The following is a 23684-nucleotide window of genomic DNA, read 5'->3' as shown; positions in this document are numbered from 1 at the left end:
TATTGGTTTTCAAATGGACTCTTAGATAGGCTTTCTATTTTTAGCCTGATTTTGGCACCTACCAGTACTGAAGAAACAAAATGAATAAAAAAAATAGACAGCAGCGTTTCAAGCTATTTTCTGAACCTTCCGAAAAAAACATTTTCGTGGCTAACTTTGCGGTTAAGTTAAAAAAAATAACATTTATTATTCTAAAACAAAGTTTAATTATTTTTGTTTTCCATTTGGCAATTATTTTTTTTCAGAATAAGTTCTGTATTCACTTACTAAAGCGGCTGAGAGGGTATTTTACAAAAGAGGGAGTTCTAAACTTCCAGTTAAGGGTTTTTTGCCATTGAGATTACAATGGTCCCTTTTTATCCTTTCCAGCCCTTTAAATCTGGGAATAGTACCGAAAATGTCATTTTTAAAAATAAAACAAGTGAGATTTTAACAAATGACTTACATCCAAGCTGTGCGAACTTGTGAGTCAAAAGTGAAAAATTTATCCTGTGTGGTATTATAAGCAGCTCAAAGCCCATATATGCTAAGGACAGAGAGTCTAATTTCGAGTTTTTCAAGCTTTCTACAATTGGACATACTTTTGACATTGGCCCCAGGGGCTAATCTCCTGCATTTTTATTGTGGAAAGGGCAAGAGGGGCCCAGATCTGGATAGTCAAAGGGCATGGGATGTATAATATATTTTCTCTCCACATTATTGGGGGGTGGGGCAACTGCCCTCCCTTGCCACCCCCAAACGTCGCCCCTGATTGGCCCTCTGCCTATAATTATTTGTTTTTGGCCTAAATGTGAATTATAAAAACTCTATCTGTCTAAACCGCTTTTGTTGAATCCTTTGAGAATTTTTAAAAAAATGCTATGTGTCTGAACTGAGCTTTATTCTTAACTTAACAAATTTACTATCTTAACCCAGTCTTAACTTAAGTCCAAAATAGGTTAGTCTCAGAGCTGTTTATACGGGGAAAGGCAGCCGGGGCAGTTGTTCCGGACGTCGTACCCTAGCACACCAGCCCTATGAACGGCTCTGATTAGTTCTACTTTATACTTAGCAGAGTAGTTCTTCTAAGCAGCATAAAACAATTGCAACTCTGATTTGAGTTTAAAAATAAAAACTAGCAACCTATGATTTTTAATATTATTTAGATTAAGTATAAAATAGGGGCATCGTTGTTTTTTTTTTTTTTTTTTTTTTTTTTTTTTAAAGCATTATATCATATACAAAGATATGATAGCTCTAAATGACGATTAGCTGTTGCGTTACCTGTGGTCCAAGCTCCGAAAACGCAGCCCTGTGCAAATCTATACAAAATTCCGCCATTTTCTTTAGTTCATTTTGGAATCGCGAAACGAGAGGGTCCACACGACGGTAGTTTTTAATTTAATATTCTACATTTATATTTATTTATTAGCCCTCCTTTTTTTTGCTTAATAGCTGCTAAATTCTGAGTGATGCTGCTCTTCTCGGTAAAATTCTACTTTCTCCACTCTAGAGGGTCCAGAAACTTGCCTACATTACAGGTCTAGGCTATGCATATTGAAATTTTGACAAAACCACATTTCACTTTAATTTTCGGTTATTAGTTTCTTTTTCTCTGGCTTTAGTTCTGAAAATTAATTTCCTGTTATTTGAGTCAAATTTTAAGCCATATCAATGTTTTTTTTTTCAAAATTTAGGAAATGTATTTTCATATCTTGAAAAACATATAAATTGGGATTGAGCAAAATTGTGAAGCTAAAAACAATTTGGTAAATATTAGGGGTTAGCTTAAGGTGCTTGAAGATATTATTTAAGGTTAGCAGATAAAGTTAGCCCTTCTTTTTTATGGTTGAGAGCTGCCACAGGGCAACCAAAAAGAATGTGGTTGATGGTCTTGTTGTGGGTTTGGCATAGGTTTCAAAGAGGGCTTGTTACCATTGGAGTGGCTGTGTTTTAAAAGTGATAAGTTTGGCAGTTAAGACCAGTAGCATTTGATCTTATTGTGGTATATCTAGGGCCTATGTGTCTTTCTGGGATGTGAATGGAGAAAGGTTTGGTAGGCTTTGGTTTGCTAGATAAATTTTTAGCAAAGTATAAACACATACAACAAGTACTGACAAAACCTATCCTCTCCACACAAAAAAGTGACCCTTTGTCCCTGTCTCCGGAGACAATTCCATACCTATGCAAACCTGGTGAGTAAATCACAAGTTCCGTAGGTGATTATACTTGTTCTGTAAAAGTTTTATTAAATTTAATTTATTGGCTCCGAGTGATTAAGTAGTACAACATTTACCCTCTAGAGGCGCTGAGGTACATGGGGTCACTTTTAGAGAGTTTTGTCAGTACTTGGTCAGTATGTGTTTATGCTTTGATTTTTAGGCACCAATGGTTTATATCTCTTACTGGGATAGGCCTTCCAGATATTATTTCAAACTGAAGGGTAGATTTAGCTATTTCATCTGCCTTTTGGTTTCCTTTAGTGCCCATATGACTTGGGATTTATTGGAATTTTGTGGATATACCTTGTTCAAGTAGTTGGTTTGATAGTACAAGAGTGGTAGAGATATCATTGTCTGTGTAGTCTGAATAATCTGGTGATATTGAGGCAAGGGCTGATTATGAGTCCAAATGAATTATAAGAGGTGTGTTTCTTGGAGGGTTTGGCATCTTTATAATGGTTTCTAATGCAATGTTGATGACAGATATTTCAGCTGTCATGATACTACTTTCACTGAAGAGGAAGTTGGTTCTGGTGGGGTTTCTGAGGCCAAGTATAGCATAGATCATAGTATTTTAGACTGTCTCCAGACTGCATAATAGGGTTTTTGAGCATGAGCTGTAGGCTAGACAGTTAGTCCATAATCAATCTGAGATCTGGTATAAGTTTTATAGAAATGTATTAGTTTTTTCATGGCAACCCTAAGGCATATTAAGTAGCCTTTGTAAGATGTGCATTTATGAGGCATTTTATTCTCACATTTTCAATGTGGAGCCTGAAAGTTAGTTTTTGGTCTAGATTGAGGCCTAGGTATTTTATGTGTTGTTGCTCTTGTATGACAGCCACCATTTAGGGTTAGTAAGGTAGATTTGGGGTTTCTCTTATTATGAAACTGTATTATAGCTGATTTTGATGTGGTGGTGGGTAAGCATGAATTGTTGGAGAAACATTCAAAGGCATAAAGCAACTTCTGTAACTTTGATTGGGCCAGTTCAAAATTGTTTTAGGTAGACCATAGGACTATATCATCTGCAAGCTGAATATTTGTTTGGGGTAAATTCCAATCCTCTAAATATAGCAAAAACAGGAGACAGCTGAGGAAGGCCTTTGGAGACAGACTTTTTAGCAGAAATGTAGGAATTAGCTTGGAGAACAAAAGAGCATTTGGATTGGTCACTTAAAGAAATTCACTACAGGTAGCAAAAAACCCATTTTTGATAATTTTTGCAGAAGGAGTGGATGTTGGATTTTTTAGGCCAATTTGACAGCACTTTTTCACTTCTTCTGGAAGCTCCAGTCTCCAGTGTTGCCTTTTAAGACTCAAAAGGCAGATCATGTGCATTTGAATGACATTTTTCAGGAAGTCTAACCTGGTGAACAAAACCTGGGATTACTAGAAGAGCTTCACCTGACAAAGCTGTAGTTGAAATAGGGCTTATTTGAATAGGGAAAATCAGATAGCCTTGAAAAAAGAAAAATGTCAACAGGGCTCCCTTATTAAATGTTTTCCCCAAATATAGGGCTATTGTCAAAATGCCTCTCAGTCTCTAAATGGGACCCCACAGTCCTAGGTGGAAAATTTCTCTTTTATGAATTCATTTACCAACTAAAAGATAAAGATGCTGCTGATGTGTCTGAATAGGCTATTTTCTGAAGACAAAAATTGCTATGTCCACCTTTGCAAGTGCAGGGTTTATGAGCCCCCTGTAATAGTTGCTGGGCAGTATATAAGCATTTATAGAATAGACTATACAAAAGTTTACAGTATCTTTTATGTGGTATCTTTCAAAATGTCATTATTTGGCAAAATGCACAGGCTGTGAAGGAGAACTAAGCACTAAAAGATTGCAAGCCTACTAAAACAATGAACTCATGTGCAGCCAAGTGCTGTATCTAGCCTCTTGGTGCAGGAATAAAAACATTTTGGTCTCATTGTAAAAATTGAATGTACTTGGTATAATTCTAGACTAGTTACTTTTTTCTATGGTATCTTGGAAAGTGGGCAAGGACTAAACTTCTGTGCATACTCAAGAGTTATATGTGGGCTTGGGATGCATTTTACGTAAATTTATGTAAATAAGGAAATCAGATAGCCTTGAGAAAAGAAAATGTCAACAGGGTCTCTTCATTTATTATTTTCCCCAAATATAATAGGGCTGTTCTTTTACTCATCTTTGTGCTAATATCTTACATCTTTTGACAAAAAACACTTAAAATGAAATCTTAGCACTAAGATCTTGCATCTTATAGTGTTCTTTTGCAGATGTCTCATCATTCTGCTCTGATCAGCAGTCTAAAAACAATGATGAGTATATCATAACAGTTCTCTTAACGTTGTTCTATGTGGCAGAAAGATGGCATCCTTAACACTTTTTGCTAACATCAGTGAGTTGTAAGATCTTAGAACAAAGATGAGTTAAAAGAACAGAAATCTTTGCAGAAAGATGTGAGATCTTAGATGTAAGATCTTAGTGCAAAAGAACAGCCCTAATAGTTAATAAGACTATTCTCAAAATTGCATCTTAGCCCCCAAATGTGACCCAGAGGCCTAGGTGGAAAATTTCTCGTTTTATTAATTCATTTACCAGCTAAAAGATAAAGATTCTGGTAATATGTCTGAATAGGCTATTTTCTGAACAAAAAAATTGCTGTCAACCTTTGCAAGTGTAGGCTTTATGAGCTCCCTGTATTACTTACAGGTCTGGATATAGGCATTTATAGATTTAGGCTATACAAAAGTTTGCAGTATTGTATATATAGTATCTTTTTTCAAATTGTTTTTATTTGGCATAATGCAAAGGCTGTGTATGAGAACTAGACACTAAAAATTATGCAAACCTACAAAAACAAATATGAATCTGTGTAGCCAAGTGTTATATCTAGCCCCTTGGTGCAGGAATTAGAACATTTTTGTCTCAATGTAGTATAGGGCAAAAATCAAACGTAAATTTTTCATTGTTCATATTATTGACCTACAGATAAATTGAACATACTACTAGATGCCATTTTTTTTGCTCTTTCTCAATATAACTTTCCTTGCAAATTTAATTTTAAGCCCTTTTAGGACCCTAAAATAACAATTTTATTCTATATTTTTGAATATATGAATGGATTATAACAGTTGTCTAAAACTTACAATTTCAGATACTGTTCTAATACCTGTACAGCACAAGAGACATCCACTTGACAATAGCAAAGATTTGATGCTATCTAATGCTGTTTTAACAAGTATTCAGGGGTTTCTCACTCTGAGAACTATATTTTTAACTTTAGTTTTTAGGGGTTTAGTTGGGGGAAGGTTAGGTTATGTATTTAATATATGCTGTGCTTTACCTCCCCCCCCCATGCAAATATATAGCCCAATTTTATTCATAAACTGTTATATTTTCATCCTGTTCCGTTTTATTTCATTAGCATTAACCAAACTTCACTTCTCATGTGTTGTACAGATATTAGAAAAGTACCCTATTTCATTATAAATCCATTTTATAAAAGTTGTATAATTCACAAACATCAATTTGACAAGATTAAGGTGATTGAAAAAATCAAAGCAAATCCACCTTCTATGTCCAAAAATATCAAAGCCAACAGAAGAAACATTGCAGACAGTTAAATGGAGAAGTTGTTTTAAATATTTTGTCCAACTTAATCATGGTAAATCAATGCTTGTGGATTATATAACTTTAAAAATGGATTAATAATCAAATCGTAAGTTTAAAATCCATGGTCTAAGCCATTTTTATACCCAAAAACTTAGAAATGATTTTGTCATTTTCAAGGGCTCAAAAGGACTTAAACTTGAATTTGCAAGAGAAGTACTCATGCAAAAAAGACTGCATCAAGAAAGACTGAGATGCTTAATGAAAAACAGGCTTATGTTGCCTTGTGAGGTATAAACTAAGGGTTTTTCACTCTGGGAACTATATTTAAACTTTAGTTTTTAAGGGTTTAGGGGGACTAAAAGGTACCTAAGTTGGGTTAAAAGGTTAAGTTAGTTTACATATTTAATATATGCTATGCTTTACCCCAACTCCCCTTAATGTGCAAATATATATAGCCCAAATTTGTTCATAAACTTATATTATCATCCTATTTTGTTTTATATTATTAGCATTAACCAAACTTCACTTCTCACATGTGCCCTGGATTTTAGTACTGAAGTACCTACTTCTGCTCCTTTTCCCTCTAAAAGGGCTCTGACCATTTAGCTTAACCAAGGAAAGGAAAACCTAACTTGCTTTGCAGGTCTGTAGGAAAAGTCTTGCTTTTTTTTGGGGGGGGGGGGTTGTCATCAGCCTATTTTTTATGCTTTAGTTATTTCCTGTCTAGGCTACATTTTGTTCATAATGCTAAATTCAGCCAATCTAAAAAAAATGACTAAACTTCTGTGCATACTCAAGAGTTTTATCTCACCCTATCGGGGGGGGGGGGCAGTGGGCTCGATGCATTTGACATAAATTTGAGAAACACTGTTCTAATAGCCTATAACTTCAGTTTTTGGTATATATATATATATATATATATATATATATATATATATATATATATATATATATATATATATATATATATATATATATATATATATATATATATACTCCTATATTAAACCTACTCTTTTATATACTGCAATGGGAATTAGCCACCAAAAACCTGTTTTGGACGGCTTAATTCAAGACACCACTATGGGGTAATACAATGTATAGTGTGGTTTTCATTGTGTATGCAATATTTAAACGGTTCCATTGTAACTGAACCCCCCTGCAACTGAACCCTCGTGCAACTCAACCACCGTACTTACATTGGGTAAAAAACAAGCTAGAATCTTAACATGTTCAACCTTATTGGAATTGTTTGCTTTTTTAAGTCTATATAAATTACTGTCAAGATGATTTACAAAAATGCTCTGTTTTGTTGCAAAAAACAAAGAAAATCGGACGTCATAAACTCTTAAATCCAGATTTTATTTCTCATTTTATGTCTGTTAATGGGGTTTCCCTTCGCCCTGTCACTTTTAACCGGCATTTGTGATTCAGGGGTTTATGATTCGAACAAAATTCGAACTTTAGCGTAAAGAGCGAGGTATTGACTAGGGGGCGAACTCCCTATTATACGTAAAAAAAATATACGAATATAGAAATTAACTACGAAAGTTAATTCGTAAGTTACGTCAGAACAAAATTTCGAGAAAGCCATTACCAAAAAAAGGAAAATTAATATGCGAATTTCGTTTTAATTATTCATGTACGGTGAGCCAAAAACAAAGCTATATTAATTCAAAAACGTTCAGAAATTAGATAAAAAAACAAGTTTTTTTTAACTGAAAGTAAGGAGCGACAGTAAGACTTAAAACGAACAAATTACTCCGTATATGAAAGGGGCTGTCCCCTCCTCAACGCTTCTCTCTTTACGCTAAAGTTTTTATTGTTTTAAAAAATAGTGTTGTGAGAAAGAGTCAAACTTTAGTGTAAAGTGCGCGGCGTTGAGGAGGGGACAGCCCCTTTCATATACGGAATAATTTCTGTTCGTTTTAAGTTGCCATTTTGAAAATCTGCATGCACATAGTGTCTTTTGGTTTAGTTCAAGTTCCACCTCAAATACCTCATTCTGTCAAATTTTCAACTTGATATGCGTAGCCTTAATAGTGCTAGTTTAATAGTAGCAGAGGTCGTGGTAGGAGCAGTAGAAGTAATAATAGTGTTGAATTAGTAGTAGTAAGTAGTAGCAGGTAGATGCCCCAGAAGTTCCATCTTGATACACTAATATGTTCCAAAAAAAATTGCTGATACACCTTTATCAGCAATCTGTATGTTATTGCAAGTTACCAAATCTTAAAATTTAAGATTTTTATAGAAGGGATGATCGTAAAAACTTTGAAGGAGGCTCATTCGATTGGAAATTGAAAGTTCAATTTCAAAAAATCAAAGGTTATCACAGGACAATCAGCCTTTCCCTCTTAACTGACATCTCCCCCCCTAAATACATCCGATCAAAATAAAAATAAACATTTTGTTCAAAATAGCCTGAAAATCAAATAACCATGCCTTTGGGGTTAACAACACCACCAGCAGCATCTGGGGCAAGGGCTGTAAGTTACGCTAGTTGCTCTTTGCTAACACATGGTTTTTGTAGAAAAAATTTTTGTATGAACTTGGGGGGGGGGCTCAGTCGATGGGAAATCAAAAGGTCCATTGCCCTGTGCAAAGTTAAGTGATCGGAGGACTTCCACCCCACCCTATTTCTCCCCCAAATACATCCGGTCTAAATTTTGGGACGGCTATTTTATTTAAAACAGTTTAAAGGTTAAATACTATACGATAGTTAAATAACTATGGTTCATAACCCTATTGTGTTTTACCCAATGTAAGTACGGTGATTAAGTTGCACGAGGGTTCAGTTGCATGGTGGTTCAGTTACACGAGGGTTCAGTTTTACGGTGGTTCGAGTAGGTTTAACATAGGAGTATACTTTCTAAAAGCCAGAATATAATTTGTACTTTACTGAAAAAATTCAAATGAATTTACTGAAAAAAAAGTGCATTGTCAGTTTAATATACATATGCTGATATTGATTCCTTACAAATTATGTTCTGGCTTTTAGAAAGCATAGGGTTTAGAACCCTACTCAGATTAATTTCTGCTCGTTTTGAGTTTGACTTTTAATTTCTGTTTGTTTTGGGTTTCATTTATTTATTGATACTGATTTGTGGTAGTTGTATGCTTGGTAGATTATTTTATTCTATTTTTGTTCATTTTTGGTTTAATGGAGTTCTTTACTTTTTTTTTGAACTTATTTTTTGCAAAAAGTATTTTTGATTAATTTCTGTTCGTTTTAGATTGACATAGTCTTTTCCAAGGAGAAAGACTGATCCTCATGTGAAGTTAAACAACCATACCTTCCATAAAAACCTTTAATACCCTCTGGACATAAATTACAACCCTTGCCCCTAATCTCTGGGGTTTGTTTCAACCCCAAAAGCCTTATTATATGATATTTAGACCATTTTGAATAGAATGGCTATCAAAATTTTTATAAGATACATTTTGGGACAAAATGACGTGTGTGTAGGGGGGGGGGGGTAGCTGCCCTCTGATTACTTAGACTCTTAGAAAGGGAACTAGAGCGTCTGATTACCAATCCAATAAGCTCCCTTTGAAGTTTATATGGCAACACTTTCTATAAAAACCCTATACGTTCCCAGGGTACAACTTACAACCCTTGCCCTGAGGGCTGTGGGGGAGTGTCCTCCTCAAAAACATATTTTCTATCTGGAAATCAACTACGCTGAACAAAATGGCTATCTCAAAATTTTGATTGTATGTGTTTAGGGAAATGTTGGGCATGGGTGTGAGAGGGGGTTTAGTTGCCCTTTAATGACTTGACTATTAAAAAGGGCACTAGCCCTTTGAATTTCCAATCAAATGAGCCTTTTCTGAAGTTTCTTCAACAACGCTTTCTATAAAAAATCTTTTATGCCCCCAGGGCATAACTTATAATCCTTGCCCTGAGGGCTATGGGGGAGTGTCCTCCTCAAAACATTATTTCCATCTGGAAATCAACTACGCTGAGCAAAATGGCTGTCTCAAAATTTTGACTGGATGTGTTTGGGAAAAGGGTGGGCGTGGAAGCGGTGTTAGTTGCCTTCCAATCACTTTCGACTATTAAAAAGGGCACTAGCCACTCCAATTTCCAGTCAAATGAGCCCTTTCGAAGTTTCTACGACAACTCCTTCGACACGAAGAACCCTGGACTAAAACCCCCCAAAAATAATTCATTGTGCCAACATTGTTCTTTACTTGGCAGCACGATTGCGCTGCCTATGATTACCTTTGCTTAATCTTTTTTACAAGGTTTTCAAGAATATGAGAAAGGGTGTTTTAAATTTAAAAGATGAGCTTAGACCTACACGTGGACTGTAGATCAGTGTGGCCAGATCGTGAACAAAAAAGTAAGCTGCAGCCTTTGAAAAACAAGCCAAAAATAAGCCAGACAATTTTTTGCCCAAAATCTAATTTTACTTTTAATGGTGTCCAAGTTTTGACAGCCGTTTTATAGAAATACTCACCACTATTCAAGTCCTTTGATCCTACTGGCATTATCCACCTTTCAATTTGTTCCTTGGTTTGCGGAAGTTCAGTTCCAGTGTAGAGATTAATTTGAGGCTGCATTTAGTAGAAATGCGATAAACCACTACCCCATGTGGAACTCTAGAGACTTTACAGAAATTCCCGCGCGCTATGTTCAGAAAATGCTCGACCGTGCTTACTTTCCTGTCCTACAGTTCAGGGAAAATTATTGACGAGGACGCCCACCAGCTCGATTTCTCCTGTGTTAGTTTGAGCTCTGTCCGTGTGTGCGCCGCAATTTCTGCAAATATCCCATAATTTCACTGAGTCGGACCTCCGATTACTATAATGATACTCTGTGACCCAATGCAGCACAACTTACAATGCCTGCCCGAGGCTCTGAGGGGTAGTGAGGACACCTGAATTTTTGCTATCTGAATTTTGAGCCATTTTAACCAGAATGGAAATCTCAAAAAATTGAGCGACCACATTTGGGGACAAAGACCATGGGGGGGGGGGCGATTTAGCCCCCACTCACTTTTGAATCTAAAAAAATGAAATATAACATAAAATTAACAAAAAATATTGCCTAATAAGAAGATTTTAAAATCATCACTTCAATAAGAGCCATTAAGTCCCCAGGGCATAGCTTACAGCACCTGCCCCGGGGTCTTGGGGGGATCTCTTGACCCTGAAATTGTTGTTAAATAAACTTTGAACTATTAAAAAAAAAGCTCTATCATAGTTCTTGTCGAATGGGTTTTTGAAAAAAAAAGCCAAGAGGGGAGGTAGGTGCCCTCCAATCTCTTTTGACTCTGAAAATTGAACTAGAACTTTCAATTTCCAATCAAGTGATCCCTCTTTGAAGTGAATATGAGCATCCTTTCCATAAGACTTATATATGCCACCAGGGCACAACTTACAATGCCTGCCCTGGTCCCTGGGGGGTTGTATTGTCACCAGAATTTTTGTGATATGATCTTTGAACATTTTTATTGGATACATTTAAAATTTTTATTGGATGCATCAGGAAAAAAAGAGGTTGGGGGGGGGGAGCTGGCTACCCTCCAAAATCTTTTGATGCTTAAAAATTGAACTAGAACTTCCAATCAAATTTCCAATCAAATGAGCCCTCTCTGAATGTTATATTATTATTCCTTCCATTAGGTCTAAGGCCAAAAACCTCCCCCCTCCCATGTACCCAACTTAGTTCGCTTTCTAACGATTACATACTTTATATAAACAATGGACAAATGTCATACATGAAAAAACTGTATCCCGGGGGTTTTTGAGGTAACCTATCACTTGTAGTTATGTTAATCTAACTGATTATATCTTTTAAAAATCATTATTTTCCTGGTACATTTTTATTATAAGCCCACCCTGCATGAGCAGTCTGGAAGAGAGTATGGAGGAGTTGAATTTAAATTTAATTGGAGATCAATCACCCCAGGGTTAAACTAGAATTCCTCCCCTCAAAATAGGAACAAATTGAATCCCAAACTGCAATCCATGATTTCAAACAGCTCCTAAAGGGAATTTAATGGATATGCCCAAGGATATGTTGATCGATCTTTAAGTGAATAGGGATTGTGGAAGTGGATGCTTTTTAAAAGAGCTCAGCCTATGCATTATGAAAAAACACAAGACAGGGACCAGCACACTAACAGCTGAAGTAGCTGCAATCAATTTGTGCTTAGAGACCCTAATTAAACTGAAACAGAGCAATTAACATATAGTAATATTCTCTGACTCTAAATCTGCTCTCTATATCCTATGAAACACTAGGCATAGGCCTACATCAAACCAAAGAAAACCTAAGCAGCCTTGGAAGATTAGGCTTTGTTACTAAATTTCAATATATACCTAGTCATCTAGGTAAAGAAGGAAATGAAAAAGCAGACGAGATAGCAAAGCAAGAAGCAAAAAGACAGATGGAACCAGTGAAATTTATAACTATAAGTGATACAATTTGATTATGACTAAAAACATTGCTTGAATTAAAGCCACCAAATTTATCCCCCTTTCCAACCAGTATACAATCAGTCTGGTTCAACTGCCTGTGTTCAAATAAAGCTAATTTCAACCACCACTCTCCTTCATACAAAATAAAGCAGCCAAATGGAGAAGTTGCCAATAGCCTATTTTGCAGGTACTGTAAAAACACAGAAGAAACCCCTGAGTATATACTATTGAATTGTAAAATACTGGAAAGAAAACTGTCAATGGATCTAAATCTACAACACCATATATAGTAGGTCAAAATACGCTGACTATATTGAATTAGATAAACCCTACTATGATGTTACCTCACATTATTAGCTAATAGCTGATTTACATCTTTCCATATTCATCCACATTTTGAATATTAATAAGCAGTTTTTACAACAAGGCAGTTTACTATAACAGTAACATAATTTTACAACAAGAGAAACTATGTAGTAAGGGATTATCTCATTCAGTAAAAATTGAATTCTCCCAAGAAGAAGTGTATGAACTTATCATGAGAAAAGAAGAACAAATTAAAGATTTGGATCTATTGTCAACCCAGCCCAGAGAGAAGAGGGGTCAATGATCTGATTTTCAGGACACTTGCCTTGATTGTCTACAGTTGATTGATTAAATTTAATATAACAATGAACCTTGTCTATTTCAAAATCTGAAAGGTTTTTTTCTAAATAACAAAACTATAGGATAACTTCCATAGTTGCTGTCTGTTAAAGGTAATGTCTCATGTTTAATTATCAATGTTGTGGTCAAGATTTGTAGACTATTGGCCAAGATTGATAATTCTGAAAATTAGTAGTGGTCAAGATTAAAGTCTCAGCTGCCAGGTAAAGGACATACTGCATTCTAATCAGAGATACAGCTCAGATTAGGCACTAGCTAATCACTAGGAGTCTTACCCTATAGGCCTAGGCTACAGCAACAGTAACAAAGAAATCAGACATCAAAGCAAGGGTAACTCATCTACTTATCCTGCTCCTGTATTTATATATCTCTTTCTGATATTTTCATTAGTATTATACTCGTATGGTACTTTATTACATATTAGCTATTAGCCTATATTATATATAACTAATTTCTCTAGTATTTAACTATAGGCTAATACATTGGGAAAAACGAATAAAAGTGAGTCTGAAACAAGATTGATTGCTTCAGGTTTGCTTGTGTCACAAGCTGATACTCATCACTGCTAAAAATGGGGGTGCAAACCAGTCATGTACACCAGCTCTTTTTCTGTGGCATGTACCCAATTTGCTGGTAGCCAATGCATTGAGGTACACACCTCAATGCATTGGGTACCCCCATACCAGTTAGGGATTAATTGTTTTATGTACAACCATCAACATATAATGTACTCCTTCACCACTGTATTAGTATACCACAGGACCTGTACCTCAGAATTTGATACCTACATCTAACCAAGTGTACTACTCCATATATAGCATAGCAGGACCTACTCCATATATAGCATAGTAGGACCTATGCCATGTTTAATGTAGTACTGATTGTGAGGTGTAGCACTCAAATTCTTAGGTACAGATCCTATGGTGTACTACTGTAGGGGTGAAGTAGTACATTATGTTGATGGTAGTACATAAAACAATTAATAGCCCCAACTGTCCCATAACGATCTTCACTTTTGCATGTATTCTGAGAAAACCAATGACCAATTTGCTTCTTCCCTTTAGCATATTTAAACTGAAGTGATGCAAAGAAAACCTCAAATATAAATAAATATATTTTCTCAGAATAGCCCTAAACAAAAATTGAAAAAGGGTATGAGGGTACCTAATATAATGGGGGCGGTACCCCATGCATTGGGGTATGTACACAGTAGACTAGGCTGTGTACACAATCTGTTTGTACAGAAATACAATCCACAGAACATAGCCAGAATGTACATGATGACAGCCTGACAACTCCTGGATGATTTAAATGAACTAAACAGTTAAACAGAATCTCTAGATGTTACAGACATGTCTGTTATGAGTTTGATTCCTGGTGTTGTTCTATTCTAATAAGTAACAGCTAATATACTGTACCTTCAGCTGTAGTTCAACCCCATGACTTAATGGCTAATGCTTTTTATACTGTTGTTACAAAGCCACGTGTCTCTTAGGATTTGAAAACTTCAACGCGGTGCCGCGGTTAGATTCGTATTTTGACCATAGAGTTAAAACGTGATTTTGACCTTTCGTGAGCATTCGTTCGTTCGTTCGTTCGAAAATCGGATGAATTGCCAAAAAATATAAATTCTTCCCGAAAAAGTAAATCACGCCAAGAAATAAGCCAGCTCAAAATAAAAATAGCCAAGTTTTAAGCCACAAGCCAGTTCCAAAAATTTTCACGCCAGTCACCAACAAAATAAGCCAGTTTGGCGTAAAATAAGCCAATCTGGCCACACTGCTGTAGATCCCGCTTTGGTTTATTCTTCTGTTACAAGTTTTCCCAAGTGGAAAGTCACTATCCCAAAGGGTAGAAGTAGTAACTTGAAAATTCCTTCTTGGATCCTAATTTAAGACTAATGTAGACTTCGCATTGGAAGGTGTACTTTGAAAATGTGACTGTTGGAGTTCCACCCCTGTTTCTTTTCTTTTCAGATAAATGACCTGGTTTTGTTCTGTTATTACATTTGCTTAGGTTTGCCTATAGTATAATTTTCAATGACAATTTAAAATTCTCGTTGCTAAGCTATAGTTGTTTTGCAATAAGTAAGCTTTGAAGTAAATTCAATTTTGGACTTCCTGGTTTGAGTCATTGAATAATAAAGCTAAGAAAGTAGAATTGGTTTTGAATGGGGATTGAGAGGATTGGCTGGGCCAAGCGAAGGTCCATCCCTATAAACAGTTTCTGTAAGGAATATTATTCTTGAGTTAGTCTGCATTTAGACACCCCGTTCGGGGAAGCATATTTTTTTATTATAAGTGACCGTTGGAAGAATACAGGTCAGGTATTTTCTACAAACTGTCTACTAATTTTCCTGGAACCCATGCAGGGTAGGAATAGAGTTACGAGATACCTTCATTATTATATTGACAGGGGGGTTTGTTACCTCCAAGGAGAGAGTTAGAGATTTCTAGTAGTAACCCAAGGGCGGGTGCACTTGGCTTTAGAAAGTGGCCATTTGACCACTCGATCGCGTTATCATACCCTGGGACAGGGTATGCTGTAAATAGGGTAGTACCAAACCCGATATTTGCAGAACCGGTGTGGTAGACGCGGGCATCACATTATAATTTGGAGCCAAGGCTTTCCCCTCCAATAAGTGGTGACACCCGTACCTTACACACCCAATAGTGACAATTTTGCTCGTAAGTTTTAATCTACTGGTTGACTAGCCATTGTTGAAAGAGACCACTTTCATTTTCATTCTGTTCCTGGGTATAATCTATTTCAAGGTTAGAATTTTAGGACATGTTTGTCGTAATCTTGCTTTCATCTATAGATGCTCTCTTGCTTACTTATAGTATTAGTATATAGCATGTATTATTTATCTGGTTATTTGTTTATAGAAAAAAAAATAAGTAAATTTATTAAAAAATTGACTCCATCTCAGAATTGAAGAATTTGGGTTAAAAAAGTAAACATAGATGCATCACAGCTCTACTTGTTGCTCAAGCTGTTGCATCCTTCCTTGAAAAGAAAGTTAGTTCCCTGAACTCAGAAGCAAATACAGGGCTTTAGGATTTAAATTTATTTATAATTGAATGTAGGTGTAATTTTTAAGTTTTTAGCCTAAGACAAAGCATTCAGTTTGATTGTTTTTTTTTTTCTAATGAAATTAAAGAAATTCCTACCAACCAAACCAAATTCTGAAATTTAGTAATAGTAATATTATTTGCTAATATCGTGAATTCAACATTGTTTCCCAGCAAGCTACAGTACACATTAGAGCTGAAATAGAAAGATTGAAGATGGATATGACATACCCACTGTCTGATATTCAAAATTTTGGTTGCCAAAGATTGTCATACAAAGAGACGTGAACGCTGCTAGAAGTTCTCTTTGGGGACTTTCCAGTTTGCACTATGCAGTCTTCCTTTTTTTGCTGGTTTTGTATGGAATGCAATTGAGTAAATGCTCAAGAGATGAAGATAAATGCATCATTTACCACATGTTTTTATTTTCGAACCTAAGAGTAGTTCAACAGCTTAAGTTGGTTTTGTTTCTGTGGTGTTGATTGTGTAGTGACTCAAATGGGTCATCTTTTGGTAAGTGGCTTAAACCTGTAGTTTTTGTCAAGAGGTTCCTAAAGTGTAAAATATCTATTTTACAATCTTCATAGTAGTTATACTGCTGGTGCGTTTTTGAGGTATTTGCGCATTAATTTTTTAAAGGAGGTACAATTTTGTAGAGGGGGGGGGGGGGGAATCGTTAATTTGCGCATTTTCATTAGAAAAATGAAGCTTTTGGTGCATTTTCTTTTTTATTTTGGCGCAACTTTAAACCAAACATATGGCAACACTGGTCCATTGTAGTCATTCCTGTTGTTTAAAAAAAAAAAAAAAAACAATAAAAATAGACTTCAGTTAAAAGAAACTTGATTTTTACTTTGTTTGTGATACTAGCTTTCCTAATTACAAAGAAATGAGCTTCAAATCTAATCTGATTTGTCAATCTTAAAAATAAACGCACGTAATTTTTTTTCATTGAATAGTGTAGCTTGACCATTATTGCAGTAAATTTTTATGTAAAGAAAATGATGCAACTATTTAAAAAAAATTGAAGGTTGTTTTTTTTTTCAAAATGCTTTTTTAAACTATTCTTCACATTGTCTTTTTGGAACAGATTCGCCCTATCTTGTCTCTCACAATTATTTTTTGTTTGTGTGGCTAAACTTTAAAATTAATCAGGTGGTTTTATAGCAACATGTACAGCTTGGATAAGATCTGAATAAACAGCAAAAAAACAACAAGCTCAAAGAAAGTATCATCTGAGCAATTCGACAGCTTTGGGAATTCCCTGTTGTGCTCTCTACCTTCATTGAAACGCGTGCCGACCAGGGGCCGTATTTTTTATGCCTTATGTACATTGCATAGGCAGGGCTTTGCTTAACAATCTGTAAGGGATAGTTTTCTTTATTTTTAAAGTAGTCTCTTGTTAGCTTTTAGAACCGTTGACACATTTCAGGCTATATCCATTTTTACCAAAATCGCTTGGGAGTTCCTCATTATGGTACTTGTCTCTGGGACAGTCAGCTGGTGCTGGATCTCACGAGATGATTTTTGAGGTTCGAATGACCTAAATATAACTGGCTAATTTCCTCATAGATAATGATGTCAAGATTATACGTTGGCAATCTGTTAGACAGTGTCCGTCGTGAAGATCTGGAAGATGAATTTAGCAAATATGGGACTTTGAAGAACGTATGGGTTGCCCAAAACCCCCCTGGTTTTGCCTTTGTTGAATATGAAGATGAAGCCAATGCAAACGATGCTGTCTCAAACATGAATGACGCAGAATATTTTGGATCAAGGATCAAGGTTGAGGTATCTGCTCCAAGACGTGGTGGAAGAGGGGGCCGTGGTGGTGGCCGTGGCTTTGGGTATGTACAGATCAGTTATCTTTTGGATTGTTGTCATTGTTCTAATGTTATTAAATTTAAACTTTGTTTTTTGAAAGTTATATCCATGTTTTAGCCCTCATATCAAATAGTTGTTCATCAATGATTTCTTTTGGTTTAAAACAGTATAAATAACTATTTGTGTAATTTTTATTTATTTTATTCAATTACATCCTTAATTTTCTCATTGATTTTGTTAAATTTATTTAATTTCACCTATTTTTTAAATTGCTGAATGCTTTTACCTTGCAGGAATTTTGTATGGGCTATTTATTAAGGGGAGTCAATACCTTAAAGATCGCCCTGTCTATTATAAACTTAATTGATTCGGCAGTCTGGCCATAACTTATGGTGCTTGGGTAACAGATCCGAGTTAACGACAGGGAACTAAAAGTCTGCACCACCTTTTCCTGTATTTGTGGGAGATGAGGATATTCCAGATCTAATGAAACTTGCATCATTAGAAAGTTAATTTTGTAAAAATATTCTATTCTTCCTGCTTGAGACTCACTTGAAAATCAGCTCAAAAGAAGTATCATTTGAGTAATTTGACAGCTTTGGAAATTATCTGTTGTGCCAACTGTCTTGATTGAAAATCTTGATGACACATGATGATAATTATTTATGCTGTATATACCTTGAATAGATAGCTCTCTGCTTAACAAATAGTAAGAGATCGGATTTTTTTTTATTATATGAAACTAGCCTCTTTTTAGGTTTTCAAACTACTGAAACATTTAAAGATCCCAAAGCAATTCTTACCAAAATTGCTTTGGGAATTTCCTCTGGTGCTGAGAAAATTTACAAAACGGGTTTTAATTCCTTGAAGTAAAGTATGGATTTAGGCCTAGCCACTGATAGAACTGTTTCATTTGCTAATTGTGTATTCTATTCATTGTTATTAGAGCTATATTAACGCTTTATCCATTTATTGAAAGAAGATTTGTCTTCGTTTTTCTCTTATTGTTTAAATTTATTCAGTCTTGAAAAGTCTTTTTTGAATAAGTTTCTTTCTTTCTTGTATAGGAAGTTATGGGCAAGGCATTTATTATTTTTTTTTGGCTATATTGGGACATGAATTTTCTGTTACGTGCCCCCTGAAATGCAGTTTTTCTCATAAAATGCCCCCTTTCTTCCAAGGTAAATTTGAATATATAAAATAGTTGATTTTGATTTCGACAAATGAAAATGACCCTAAAAATCAACCCTTAAGGGTTCTCCAAGTGAACTGCGCATTTTATCTGCAATGGTATTTAGTTGCATCAGTTGGTTCACAGTGCATATAAGGAAGAGAACGTTGGGAAAAAGATTTGCCAAATCTGCTATGGGGACATAACTTGCCCTGCTAAATAACAGTCAGGTTCAGGTTCAGGTTCATACATTTTTTTTAAAAAAAAAACAACTCAATGTGACAACATGTCGCACTAACGCAAGAAGATGCTTGAAAAAGCGACCGGTTGGATATCATGCATGCCAAATCATGCAGTGGCTTTTAACAGGTATGCTATGTATGATCTGCTGATATGGCCTCCCCTGCTAAATACCTGTCTTGTTTGTGCCTCTGCTCCAAGACGCCGAAAAAAATGTCTTTGAAGCAGGACACAGTTCCCCTGCCTTTGACATGTCCAAGGGAAAGATCGAAGTTCAGAATTGCAGTCTTAACTGCCTAAATGGTCTGTCATTCATTTTAATAGAGGATTCCTCAGTAGTCTATTGACTGCACATTCTTTAGTTGAATGATCCTGTCATTCAAGGCCCGGGGTCTATCTCCTCCCCCTCCCCCCCGCCCAGGGAAAATTATGATATTTTGCCCTCGAACGCTGGATCTGTGTTACTATACTGTTTAAACGTTGTCTTCTCAAAGCTTGAAGAGTGTTTTGTTTTAATAAACCATTGGTACGTCCAAAATGCTTTTAACTTATTCTAATGAGTTTTATTTTTGTCTAGTGGAGGCCGTGGTGGTTACGACAGAGAAGGTGGTGGTTACAACAGAGAAAGTGGTGGTCGTGGCAGTTATGGCGGTGGTGGCCGTGGCAGTTACGGCAGCCGTGATGATGATTACCGCTCATCCCGTCCACGAGGAGGTTATAGTAGTGGTGGTGGAAGGTATGTTTTTTTTTTATCCAGACTGAAGTATCATGAATTTGAAATCCAATATTTGAAAACTTAAAACAATAGTTACAAACTACTTAATGTTCATTTTGTACCTAACTACTGTTTCTCAGGGTAATGGAAAGCCTCATTTGATGGTTTAAGAAAATTGGTGATAAGAGACACTGCAAGACTGACATCGGCGTCTTTATATGCCTCAGTGTCATTCTACTTTCTAGTAATTAATCCTAAACTTCTAATACCAGGTTATCTCTTTAGAAATCAAACCGGAATGTATTCTTAAGGATATTTTCCAAATTGTATATACTTTAGGTAAAAAAAGTGAAGCGTTGGTACAAAAAAGAGCCTGACAAACTACATCTAAATTCATCCTTAAGCAGAATCAATACTATTTCAACCTGGTAATAAGGAAACTAGTCTTATTTTCATAGCATTTTACAAGCAATTGTTATATCCTTGAAAAGGGGTATTGAAGTGCTCCAAATATTCCATTTTGAGAGAACAAAGGCTACCTTGGACACTGAACACATCAGGTTTAATTCTTTATATAGGCTGGATGCCTGTTATATTTGGTATTTTAGAAAGGTAAATACTTTGTTTTTTACATGATAAGAAAATTGTTAAAACACGGTCAATTGATGACTTATTGGGCTAAAAAAAAATTCATGAGGTACCGAAATGCACTTAGAAATATGGTTTGGAGTGATTTGAACCCAAGACTTCCTTCTTCTTCCTTGGGAGGGGGGCGTCTATTTTTTTGTACTATTTTTTATAAGTATCCAGGGAAGAAGAATTATCATTAAGTATGATACACAGATATGCACTCAGCTGTGCTATGAACTTCGCAGTTTTGACCACGTATTACATCAAAGATATAGAAAATTAGGATTATGTAATATATTTTGAATAGCTAAATTGGTCAGTCCCCCCCCCCCCTATCATGGGCTACCTTGACTTACTACTGCAGTTTCTGTTTTTGACTTACGGGGTACTCCGTCGGCGAAAATTTTTGCTCATAACATTTCTCAATTTAAAAGTTAGATTTACAAGCTTATGAAAATAGTTCTAGTCTGAAATCAACCCAGAAACGTTTCAACCAAGGTTGAAACGTTTCTGGGTTTGTTTCTCCATGTTTTTACTCAGTTGTGCTATACTGTGCTGTATTTAGTAGGTATTCTATTGTATGAATTATTAAATGCAGCGCTTAACATTTCAAATCATCTTTCTTAGACACTTGAACCAAGTCCGTTTCAATGGTAATTATGGAAATTTATTGAAAAGCTAAATAAATCGAATACTCTCGTTATGTCAAAATTCGTCCCTTAATTTCCCCATAGACTTCAATTCTGTTGCTTTCAGTAAACCCCATTAACTGCAAGATTATTCCAGGCTAAAAATGAGAGGAATTTTGGGAGTCTAAATATGGGTTTTTTGTTTCTTGAACCTACCCAACTTGTTGGTACGAAAAATTTACAACTACGGATAAGCTTTACGTTCTGGTTTGTTAGTTGCCTAGACCATTGGTTCTGGAAAAAATGATGGCTAGTCCACTTGCATCAATTTAGGGTCCCGTCTATTTCAAGGATTATTGTTTTTCGCAATGCAATGAACGTTTGAACATACTTGTTCAAGTGGTAATCTAATTACATCTCCTCATCCTTCATCTTTGCTGCGTTATTGAACTTAAGCTGAGATCTTGAATCGCTTGCGGAAAAGCTTCGGTGAGGCCTCTACTTCCATTAATTAACAGTTGCATATTTTGGTATGCAAATTTAAAAAAGTGTAGCAACTGACAAACAAAATAAATCTTCAAAAATGAAAGACTAGTTTGTAAAGGTTCACTATTTAAGTCATATTTGGCCTGACGAATTCTTAATCAAATATCTGTAACCAGTGCAGAGGAAAGGGGGAGTTGTTCACATGGGTGGTCGCACTTCAATATATTTAAACAATCCATTGGTTTAAAATTTCGGGAACCAATGATAATGTGCAATCCTTTAAATTACATTTTTTTTCTCTACTTTCAACTTGCTCTAAGATATGTTTAAAGGATGTTAATTTTTATTACTGCTTTTCGATTATATACACTGCTTTATATCGCTAACCCAACGCTCATTTCTTCACTACAGCCGCTATGTCGACTCATCAAGTTACGGTGGATCTTCTTACGGCAGTGGCGGCGGTGGCCGATCCTATGGTGGATACTAAAAACTTGACTGTATCTACAAAATACTCTTCTTCTTCTTCTTCTACAATGTACAAAATTATCGCTGAGATGAGTTCCTTTACACTCGACCAATTCGCAATCGGAAAGCTTCGTATACGTCCAGCGTCTTCAGTGTTCTTCGATACGGACCCATTCGTTTCGCATTCGTCGTTTTGTAACTGTATTTGATAATAATATACAAATGAATATAACTTCTACATCTTTGCCATATATTCGACGTTTTAGATCTTTTTTTTTTTTTTTGTTCGTGTATATTGGGTCAAAGCCCCTTCTGGTAAAAAGAGAAGCAACGTGTGGATGCCATTGTGCGAGCTCGGTGTTGTTGTTAAATACTAAAATTGAATCTTTTATAGCTACACTACGAGAGGATTGATTTTTTGTCAAGCATTAAATTTCTGAATTGTACTATTGAAGTGTTCTCTTTTATAATGATAAATGATTTTCAAGTAAGCTATGTCTTTTAATTTCAATAAATGTAGATGCAAAGTCTAAATTTTGCGTTGAAACAAGAACAATCTCAGACAATCAAAAGATGGGGGGTTGGGTAAAACTATTATTTTTTCAGTTTCGGGTACATCTAGGAAACATTTTCTGGCTAAAAAGAAATGCTAGTCTTAAGAGAGGGATGAATCCATGCACAATTATTCCTTTTTGCTAAAAACTTTCTGTAGTAATCTGATATAGTGGGTTGAAGTCAAGTATCCCTGATTTATGACAATACCTTTTAGCTACCTTCATGAAATTCCAAGATTACCGCTTCTGTTGCTTTGGGGTATGGGAGGTGATGGGGCTACAGAATTTTAAGCTGATGTATAATTACTGCTCGTCCTTGTTGGTTGGTTGCTTAGTTTATATCTAGGAGAAAGGATGGTTAAAGGAAGGCACTGAATATAAGTTGGTAATTAGGTATTCTTGAGTTATGGGCGGTAGTTTTCAAGGGTTTGACATGAAGGAAAAAGTTTTAAAGCAGAATGTTATAAAGGAACTTCCGAAGAAAAGTAGCCAAAGTAAGTTTTCTTCTATTCTTAATACTTTTTTTTATACGTTGTAATTACCTGGTATTGAGAAGAGTGTTCCAGAGTACATTTAAATACTGAATGCAAAAGGTTAAACCTGCCATTTGAGTTATTTTGTTTAGCTCAAATAGTTCCGTAAGTGTCTTGACTTTCGAGTTTTAGCAAGAAGGCATTTATAAGCAGATTTTTACCTTGCTTTTGCTCATAGAAATAATTACAAGATACATAAATAGCAAGTTACGAATCTGGGTCGCTTTGTATTTGACCCTCTGATAGTGGTCCTGTCAGGATCATTTTATATGTGAATAGAAAGTACCTTCGCAAGGGTACTTATCCTACCATTTTGTATCAGGGGCTAGGTCTGTTCTCCAGTTGGTGGAACCAGTACTTAAATTTATTAGCAGGGCTAATTTTGCAACTGAATGTTCATTGAAGGAATATTTGGTAAGCTGAGTACCCTATTATTGGTGCTGTAATTTCTCAAATATAGTAG

General features: G+C 35.7%; 2 protein-coding genes across 3 annotated transcripts in view; both read left to right on the top strand.

The window, feature by feature from the left end:
- The first annotated feature begins 1278 nt into the window (after positions 1-1278).
- LOC148956784 (uncharacterized) lies at positions 1279-22366 on the top strand. Of its 2 annotated transcripts, XM_089087285.1 has the most exons (4): positions 1279-1368; positions 17544-17818; positions 19784-19942; positions 22078-22366. In XM_089087285.1, the coding sequence occupies exons 2-4, from the start codon at positions 17547-17549 to the stop codon at positions 22154-22156; spliced, it is 510 nt and encodes a 169-aa protein (XP_088943411.1). In that variant the 5' UTR covers positions 1279-1368; positions 17544-17546; the 3' UTR covers positions 22157-22366. The 2 variants fall into 2 exon arrangements, with proteins under 2 accessions (XP_088943411.1, XP_088943403.1); XM_089087277.1 differs by lacking the exon at positions 1279-1368 and having other exon boundaries at positions 17589-17818.
- Positions 19803-23684, top strand: part of LOC148956783 (putative splicing factor, arginine/serine-rich 6) — a 29291-nt gene continuing 25409 nt past the window's right edge. The window contains exon 1 of the mRNA XM_089087297.1: positions 19803-19942. The gene's annotated coding sequence lies outside the window, so the exon portion shown is untranslated. The remainder of the gene's footprint in view (positions 19943-23684) is intronic.

The sequence above is a fragment of the Artemia sp. Qi Xiang Cuo genome, chromosome 1 (genome assembly GCF_049724085.1).
Source record: "Artemia sp. Qi Xiang Cuo chromosome 1, ASM4972408v1, whole genome shotgun sequence".
In the NCBI taxonomy this organism is placed as follows: domain Eukaryota; kingdom Metazoa; phylum Arthropoda; class Branchiopoda; order Anostraca; family Artemiidae; genus Artemia; species Artemia sp. Qi Xiang Cuo.
This window is presented reverse-complemented; position numbering and strand designations above follow the sequence as displayed.